Raw genomic sequence first — 10,309 nt, forward strand, 5'->3', positions numbered from 1 at the left:
AAACTGCTGGTCGCACCAACTTCTAAGTGGTGCTAAACAAATTGTCTCGGCCCCGAAGTTTGCACAAAGGTGACACTTTTCACCCAACCCTCTAGGGAACCCAGGTATTTTGCGAAAACATTTTTACGGAGATTCCCCAAAAGCGAACCTCAAATTTGGCATTGATTTACATTAGAGCACGTAAATAAGAAGGCCTATTAATTACTGTTCGTAACTTGTGAATTAAACTTGCATTGTAGCGGCAATGATCATTATACTGAAAATGAGCAAAATAGTAGTTCAAGCATTAAACTTGCAGTATAGAGGCCCTGTGAATGTGGGCCATAGGCCCGCGGCTTTACTAGTCTTATAGATATATATATATCTTTAATTACTTTACTTATTAAAGTAGTCTTATGTCACAATCAGAAATAATTTAAAGAAGAATGGGCTAATTTCTGTAAGGGGTCTTAACTGAAAACATTTTGAATGGGTTACACACATACACTCTCAAAAGGTATGTATACAAGTTCAATATACAAGTTTGGCTTACTTAAACTCGCAAATGTAGTGTCTTAATTCTATGTTTAAGATTAAAACACATGAAACCAAAGTATAACTAATTCACTTCAGCGCAATTATTATTCTCTTCTGATCAAAGCAAGCAATCCACATAGGTCAGAACTAAAATTATATACCTATATATGAGTATAGCTAATTAAATATATTACCTTACTTATAATGATTACTTTACATCGTTTTATTAACTAGATACCCTCGCTGTTAACAATATTTTCGGCCGTAAACCAAATAATATCTCATGAGATTCTGTCAGTCCAGGAGGCTTAGGTTAGTCCTAAATCTTTTTACTAATTTACCAATGCAGAATGATTGTTATAATACAATATAAAAAATATAATACTAAATTAGAAATAATAAAAAATACAAGTAGATACGTTAGATATTCTAACCATTCAATTTATCAAGCTTGAAAGTTTAGTTAGTTAGTTAGTTGTTGTTTTTTGTTACAGAGCAAAGACTGTTCAGCGATTATTTTCAAATACTTGTACTTTCTTTTGGTGATATTTTTACACTATATTATAGAACAATCTTCATAATAAGTACCTGTTACTTTGAAAACAACTCACGTTTATTCATTAAGTTATCATTAATCGTGAAAAGCAGTGTTTTTAGGTACATTATGCAATTCTGAACTCATTTAAATGAACCAAAGATAGGTTTAACTTTATGAAAACACTACACATAAGAATATTGACTTGTGGTACAAAACATATTCAATACTCCAGAAATGTCTGAATGTCGAAGTTTAGAAACTAAACAGGTTTCAAATCATGATGGCCTTGGTTGTAGACTGTCCCCAAAATGTTTACATATGTATACCTGAAGCCATACCTAAATTCATAAAATAAGCGTTACGTTTTCAAGGATATTTTGTAAAATAAACCGAATATTACTGTATAAGCATGGACAAGATTTGGGACCAAAATATGGGGGAAGGGTCAACAAATGTCTTACTTAATTATTGTGAATGTCATTTGTATACTACAGCCCACAGAAAAAGTGGGGGCAACTGCTCCCCTTGCCCACGTAATCCTTTCAATGTCTAACTATTAATGTTCATGTCTTCTTTCCTTACCAAACATGAATCTCGTGTGTATACTATAGCCCACAGAAAAAGGTGGGGGCAACCGCTCACCTTGCTTACGTAATCCTTTTTATGTCTAGCTGTTAATGTTCTTGTCTTCTTTCATTACCAAACATGAATCCCGTGTGTATACTACAGCCCACGGAAAAAGTGAGGGCAACTGCTTTCCTTGTCCACGTAATCCTTTCTATGTCTAGATGTTAATGTTCTTGTCTTCTTTCATTACAAAACATGAATCCCGTGTGTATACTATAGCTCACAGAAAAAGGTGGGGGCAACTGCTCCCCTTGCCCACATAATCTTTTCTATATGTATAAGCCTAAAACAGGATTGCAAAACAATGAAGATAAAGATAAAATGAACCTTCATAAATCTGTAGTTAAAGCAGGAATAAAGTGATAGTGTAAGTCGCTTCAGATCATGAGAAGTTATCTGGTGAGGGAATGCAGACATTTTAGGCTAGGGGTCTGAGGTTCCAACCTTTTAAGGGTTTACCAATCCGAAACTTCTTGTTACTTTCATAACAGGCTTCTTTTAAGGGTTTACCAATCCGAAACTTCTAGTCACTTACATAACAGGCTTTTTTTAAGGGTCTACCAACCCGAAAACTCTTGTCACTTTCATAACAGGCTTCTTTTAAGGGTCTACCAAACCAAAACTTCTTGTTAATTTCATAACAGGCTTCTTTTAAGGGTCTACCAAACCAAAACTTCTTGTTAATTTCATAACAGGCTTCTTTTAAGGGTCTACCAATACGAAAATTCATGTAACTTTCATAACAGGCTTTTAATATGGGGGAATGCAGACATTTTAGGTTGGGGGTCTGAGGTTCCAACAGGGATGTAGGAGACGAAGCGCGATTTTTAAAAATTATTTACGTTGTTAAAAGAAAAAAATTCCTATTTCCTATTTCTGTTAATTCTACTAAGAAGAAAATACTTTTTCGCGATGTTAGTAATCATTTATATTTCATGTTATTGCCAATAATCAGTGCTTATTTGTTTTAGAGCAAAGTCATATTGTGTTATCTTCTGTGTCCACCACGGGGAATCGAACCCTAGATTTTAGCGTTGTACATCTGTAAACTTTACAGATATCCCACCTGGAGACATGCACGGTCGATCATGCTAAGTGTAATAGCTATGTTTTTGCACTATTGTTTATACAGAAATTCTCATTGTAACGAGCTTCTTCGAAGAACAACGAGATCAATCTTAGACCATACATATTAACAAACTATACAAAAACTATCCAGTGTTCGTGAACGTCAACTTTCTAGTCCAATTTTAAGCAAACGAAAGGCAAAATTTTCATTGGCGCTGCAACAGGAAACTAAGTAGGTTGGTGGTTGAATGAGATTACTATGGTTTCATCTTTATCATGAAACAACCATTGATTTGGAGGTATGACAAGGACATTGTTAACTTTAGGCTTGTGAGCCTTTATCAACCTTAATCCGTACATTCTTGATAAAGGTGCCATGAAATGTACCAAGCTTCATTGCAATAGCTTTTTAGGTCGGAGCATTCACTTTGTGGATGAGATCATTGCTCCAGTTTAGATTGGAACATGGGTTCGGTGGGTCGTTACTGTCTTTAAGAGCTCTGCTATGCGAGTTTTTCTTCTTCAGTGTAAAACATTGAATGCTCCATTTTAAAATGTTACGGCCTTTAGTTATACATCATGTAGCGATTTCGTTGTATGATTATAGTTTCTTGGAAAAGGCTATGACACAATTCTCCAGTCATAATAATAGGTAGGCAAACTCCGATTTATAAGCATAAGGAAAAGTTTTATCAATGGTGGAACATACTCCATGTTTCGACAGAACATTGATCTAGCGTCTTCAGGTATGATCAGTGCTAAGAAATACAAGGTTTCTGTGTGGTTACAAAGACAAAACACACAAGGATTAAATGTCACCTAATCCGAAAGAATCCCTATTAAAAAAACACAAACAGGGCATATCACGTGTGAATGTGGAAAGAAATACATTGGACAAACGTCCCGTCCCCTAGAAATAAGATACAAAGAACATCAAGGTCACATGCGTAGAGGTGAATTTCAGATATCTGCTTTAACGTATCATCAAAATGAAACAGGTTACAGTATAGTTTGGGATGAAATTCTTCTCCTACACCAATCCAAAACTTAAAAGCAAAGAAACTATAGAAACCATCAAAGGAAACGATCTCTCATTAAACCCTTATTTGTGTTTTTTTGTTTTGAAGAATATAACTATTAACACTAGAACAAAATTTTATCTTTAGCAGTAGCTCTACTGGAACGAAGAATTTTGAAAATTTGCTTTCCATTAGATATGTTTTAGCTTAGTAATATTCTTTCTAAATATACTCCAAAATTATAAATATACTAATCATCGTGCAAACAACCAAAAATATGCTACCATCAACAACAAATTCTGAATTTCAGAAGTTGTTCTGGTTGATTGACTGAAAATACATATATTTTTTTTTTTAATTCATGACTTACAAATGTAGTTGAATTCACGAGGAAACAGAATGTTATGGTTTTGATACTTATTGTTTATAGCCTGTTAAAGGAAAAGTATTCTTATTCAGAAGTATGTAATTATAATGGTCAACCGTATAAAACGTAGAAATGGCTAGAAAATAATTTTTATCATTTTATAAAATATGTCCCCCAGTGGCTAGAAACTTGGTTTCGATACTCATGTTGGGCAGAGCACAGATAGCCCATTGCGTAGCTTAATTACAAACAAAGAAACTTATAAGATACTTCACAAAATTTACTACTTTGCGATATTAACACTATTGTGGTCCTTAACAGAAGGAAGAAATTTGGATGTTTTCAAATTTGTACTTGTTTTTTCAAGTATTATTTGTTTCTCATACACACACACACATATCTTGTTTCTTACAAAACAAACTTTTTGAAAGTTTGTAACACACAGTGCAATTAAATTAATATATATGTAATACTGCAATCCAACCAACATGTAGTGACCTACATAGGTTGATAACACGTTGTGCTTATTTGTTGATTTTTCTCACTTTGAATGAAAATCGGTGATTCTTCGTGAGCTATAAATCAAACAATAACGACGTGCATGTTAATTTTATCCAAGTTTGCTCCAAAACTGTCCAATCGACCGTTTGACTGTAAAGAAAATCATCCTTGTACATTTTATTCACTTGCCAACATAGGAATTAATATGATAAGAAGCTTATACTTACGTCCATCACTAAACTTACTCCAAGCCTGTAGACGTCCGACTGGAAGATAATCAACATAAACTGAACATCACACGTTTAATCAGTTCTACCGCGTATTGATAACCCGAAGTTTCTTCTTCACCATGTTAGTTATGCAGCTTCCTAACTGCGTAATTTAATTAATATGTTTCTACAAACCAATAAAATACTACTTTTATCATTACTCTGGAAAGAAAGATACAATACTTTAAAATGTCTGTGAATTAATTTTACAAAGACTGTCTTGTACATGCTGACGACATCTACCAATCTTTTATCAACCTACAGGATATAATTATAAAAAAAAATTACCTGACACTTTAGATTACAAATGCTGACGACATTTACCAACCTGCAGGATATAATTATAATAACGTTTACATGAGAGTTTAAAATACACATGCTGACATCTACCAATCCTTTATCAACCTACAGGATATAATTATACAAAAGTTTACCTGACACTTTAGATTACAAATGCTGACGACATTTACCAACCTGCAGGATATAATTATAATAACGTTTACATGCTGACATCTACCAATCCTTTATCAACGCTTGATAAAGGATTGGTAGATGTCAGCATGTAAACGTTATTATAATTATATCCTGCAGGTTGGTAAATGTCGTCAGCATTTGTAATCTAAAGTGTCAGGTAAATTTTACTATAATTACATTCTGCAGGTTGATAAAGGATTGGTAGATGTCAGCATGTAAACGTTATTATAATTATATCCTGCAGGTTGATAAAGGATTGGTAGATGTCAGCATGTAAACGTTATTATAATTATATCCTGCAGGTTGGTAAATGTCGTCAGCATTTGTAATCTAAAGTGTCAGGTAAATTTTACTATAATTACATTCTGCAGTAGTGTGTAAACGTAGAAAACGTCCCAGAACTCTTATAATTCAATAAATAGTCAAGAATCAAACTCAACTGTTTTTAATGTTTACAAAAGAGTTTTAACGTCTAACAGAAAGCCCATACATAATGCAAAACTGTATTTTAGCAAACAGAGTTTATTTCTTACCTTTGTGCGATAGAAAATAGAAGCCTTCAGTTTATCAGTCAGAAGTTCAACCATACTGGTGTGTCCAAGCTCTGTCGCTAGGTGGAGCGGAGTTCTATCTTGTTTGTCGGGGATGTTTGGATTGGCATTAAATATACTGAAAAGTTTTACCAAAGCTTCATCTCCTCCAGCTGCAGCAATATGTAACGCGGTTTGGCCTTCGTGCTGTTGAACAAAAACAATAGTTTAGAAAATGCTATTAAATACATTTTATCAATCAACTGAGTATATGTCTATTATAACCTGACACCCTCAAAACTGTATTCAGTAGTTTGAGAAAGGATTAGTAAATACTTTCAGCATTTGTAATCTAAAGTGTCATGTAAATTTTACTATAATTACATTCTGCACGCAACACTTCTGGGGCTGCTATAATTCCGTTTCAACGTATACAAACTATTAATACTCCTGGGGCTGCTATAATTCCGTTTCAACGTATACAGACTATTAATACTCCTGGGGCTGCTATAATTCCGTTTCAACGTATACAAACTATTAATACTCCTGAGACTGCTATAATTCCTTTTAAATGTATACAAACTATTAGTTTGTATACATTTAAAAGGAATTATAGCAGTCTCAGAAGTATTAATAGTTTGTATACATTTAAAAGGAATTATAGCAGTCTCAGGAGTATTAATAGTTTGTATACATTTAAAAGGAATTATAGCAGTCTCAGGAGTATTAATAGTTTGTATACATTTAAAAGGAATTATAGCAGTCTCAGGAGTATTACAATATAAATTAGCAAAGTAGCCTGTGTAACAATATAAACTAGTTTGCAGAGACGATAGCATGTATACACGATATAAAACTAGCATGTGTACAGATATAAACTAGTTTGTATATAAAATATAAACTAGCCTGTAAATACGATATAAATTAGCATGGATACACGAGATTTATCCTGACAACTGTCACGGAGCTGTAAACAAATTAAGGGGATCCAATGTTGCCAGCCTGTCACACACAACGTCCAGAGGCATCGTTTTAGCACGAAGGAATATTGCCCCCTTAACCCTTGAAACCATAGTTACGTGTCTGTTAGTAGCCGCCATGAGAGAGATATAAACATCTCTCCTGTTTTATAAAATATATGATATGAACATTTCTGGTAAATGAAAACATTGTCTCGTTTTAGCTATTTAATGACGATTTTATCTTTGTTAAGTTAGATTAGTAGCGTCTAAACACCAGAAATGAAAACATATGTATAATATTTCAGTTAACACTGAGATAAAAAATACACATTCTCATAGAGGTGATAAAATATATTTCTTATTCATCACCAGCTTACCCGAAATCATAAGGAAAAATAATGAATACATTTCACGAAGGAAAGTCAGTCAGTCTGTTAATCCAACATTGTATTAGCACAAGAATGTTAAGAGTTGTGTAAACATAGAAAATGATCTATAGCAGTCTCAGGAGTGTTGAATAGTTTGTATACGTTGAAAATGAACCATAGCAGCCTCAGAAGTGTTGAATAGTTTGTATACGTTGAAAAGGAATTATAGCAGTCTCAGGAGTGTTGAATAGTTTGTATACGTTGAAAAGGAAGTATAGCAGTCTCAGGAGTGTTGAATAGTTTGTATACATTTAAAAGGAATTATAGCAGTCTCAGAAGTATTAATAGTTTGTATACATTTAAAAGGAATTATAGCAGTCTCAGGAGTATTAATCGACCAAACACTAACTTGTAGACACGATATAAGGTAGCCTGTAGACACAATATAAATTAGCAAAGTAGCCTGTGTAATATCGTATATATAACGGCTAATATATATTGTGCCTACACGCTATTGTGTCTACAGGTTAGTTCGTATCGTGTATACAGGCTAGTATATATCGTGCTTACACTGTAGGTTATATTGTGTATACAGGTTAGTTTCTATCGTTTCCAAGGGCTCGTTTATATCGTATATATAACGGCTAATATATATTGTGCCTACACGCTATTGTGTCTACAGGTTAGTTCGTATCGTGTATACAGGCTAGTATAAATCATGCCTACACTCAAGGTTATTTCGTATATACAGACTAGAAAATATCGTGCCTACACTCTAGGTTATATCGCGTATACGGGCTAATTTAGATGAAGAGTTTTATAGAGAATTAAGAAAAATATACCATCTAGTGTTATCAAAAACAAAAAAATTCATTGCCCCCCTCTAAAAAAATGTTCAAGATTTTGGTTGATTGTCCCTTATTTACTCATTCCATTGACCTTCCTCTGGTGATATTAAACTTAAACCATAAAAAATGATAGTTTAAAATCAGCAGAAGATGGGTGTTACGGATCTTAAACATTGTGAACATTAAAACGTACATTTGGTCGTATACCATTAAAAAAATCTATATGGTATCATATGTTTTTTTTCTCTTTTTGGTTTTCGATTTAAACGTAACACAGGGTTTTTGTATGACTTTTTAACTTGATTATTTATTTTTACCTCAACTAAGTGCATAAGAGTTTGTAGTTATTAATCTGTTTTATGAAAAAAAGAAAAAGATCGCTGACCTTAATCAAAACTTTTATCAAAAGAGACGAGACAAAACTATTTTTTTTTTCGTTTTTCTATAGTTCTTCTGGATAAACAGTCGGGAATTATATAATGTTATAAAACCCTGAAACCAACCTTTATTTACTTACAGGACGGCAGCACATTATTACACATAGCCTCAGCAGCAGGACATCCTGAAACAGCTATGATTTTCATGAAAAAAGGTGTCCCTCTTCACATGTCTAATAAGGTAAGGCATGATATGAATTAATATTACTACTGTAATACTAAAAGAATAATCCGAACCCAAGCGTCAGAATTTTTAAATTCACTTTCTAATTTTGAAAAGGAATTTCTAAATATTTAATATCTGGTTTCTTAGAAATATAAACAAAACTTCTAGATTGGTCTCAAGTTGTTATTCTTCAAAGCAAGTTTTTCTCAGCGAAATTTTAAGTGGATTTAATACTTTGTCAGTACGGTATTTAATTTTCACTTAGCTCATTCATTATACGTGTGACTGGATTTTGTAGTGAAATATTTTTGTTTGTACTTCAAGTTTTAATTAAACATAAATGTAGAATATCGTTTGTTTTTTCTCTCGCTAAAACATTATCAGGAATACAAAAAAGATTCAGCTAATATGGCATTTTTTTTTCTAGGCTGGTGCTAAGTGTATTCATACTGCCGCTCAGAAAGGCTATGTGAATGTGGTACGAACTTTAATACAGAAAGGAGAAAATGTGGACGTCACGACTAATGTAAGTAAAATCAATGTGCCAAGCGGAACTACTTACCATTAACAACTCCAAATGTTAAGTTTTGTAATAATATTTTATATCAGATATATATATATATACTGATAGTGTAAGTAAATTATATTTTACTCTGTTTTTAATGTTAAATTCATTTAACAACATCGATTAAAATGCTTAATATATCAAATATTTGAACATATTTATTTATTTTTATCAAATATTATTTATCATTATGTCTGCTTTGCTTTGTTCGCTTACTATTACGTTTTCGGACTAACCTTAATCTGGTTAGCAGGCAGAACATCGTGAAATATTAATGGGATTACGGACGAAAATATCGCTAACAGCGAGGGTACCCAACTGATGAGTCAATGCATTCTAATCATTAGCTATTCATTACTTAGTTAGTTCTTCATATTTGTAGATAGCTTGTTTTAATAAGAAAATATTGATAATTTATAACTGACAAACTAACTTCTTACTGAATACTTAAATAAAGAAATTAACTGCATGTCAGGTATGTAATGTAATAAAAACTAAAAAAAACAAAAACAACAGTGTGCTTAGTGTTATATATGTGTATAGACTAATTAGAGTATCAAAAAATACTAATAAATTTATTTTACAATAATGAATGTATTTGAAGCACCTAGGGATGGCACAGACCAGAATGGCCTAGTGGTTAGTGTGTCAGGACGGTGAATATGTTGCTGAATTAAAATAATGAAGGTCTTACTCTACTGTTCGGTCAGACAAGATTAGCCCAAGAGATGGCAGTGAATGCAGTTGTCTCTCTGTCTTCCCTCTAGTCTAGAGCCGATAGAACTTTGTGTAGCTTCGTACGAGAAAAACTAAGAACTACGTATTACAGAGAACAACAATATTGTTTAACAACGTTTGGTAAATGTAAGGATGTTCAGTAGGAATAAACATTGTTGGGTTCATTACTAAGAAGTAGTTTGCTTGAAAATAAAGTTAGACTATGCCATCTACTGTTGCATTCTGTAAATCACCCTTTTCTCAAACCGAAAATAATTACACAAATTAACATAATGTTTCATCACTGTATTCCAATTCTTCTCTTCTTTTGTAAATA

General features: G+C 32.9%; 1 protein-coding gene across 1 annotated transcript in view; it reads left to right on the plus strand.

Annotated features, from left to right (window-relative positions):
* LOC106478280 (ankyrin-1-like) overlaps positions 1-9,216 on the plus strand; it is a gene marked incomplete at its 3' end in the record, with an annotated part of 57,015 nt that extends 47,799 nt beyond the window's left edge. The window contains exons 6-7 of the mRNA XM_013938811.1: positions 8,607-8,705; positions 9,118-9,216. Coding sequence (XP_013794265.1) covers positions 8,607-8,705; positions 9,118-9,216 — 198 coding nt within the window. The remainder of the gene's footprint in view (positions 1-8,606; positions 8,706-9,117) is intronic.
* Positions 9,217-10,309: the final 1,093 nt, after the last annotated feature.

Source organism: Limulus polyphemus, unplaced genomic scaffold (assembly GCF_000517525.1).
Source record: "Limulus polyphemus unplaced genomic scaffold, Limulus_polyphemus-2.1.2 Scaffold196, whole genome shotgun sequence".
Classification (NCBI taxonomy): domain Eukaryota; kingdom Metazoa; phylum Arthropoda; class Merostomata; order Xiphosura; family Limulidae; genus Limulus; species Limulus polyphemus.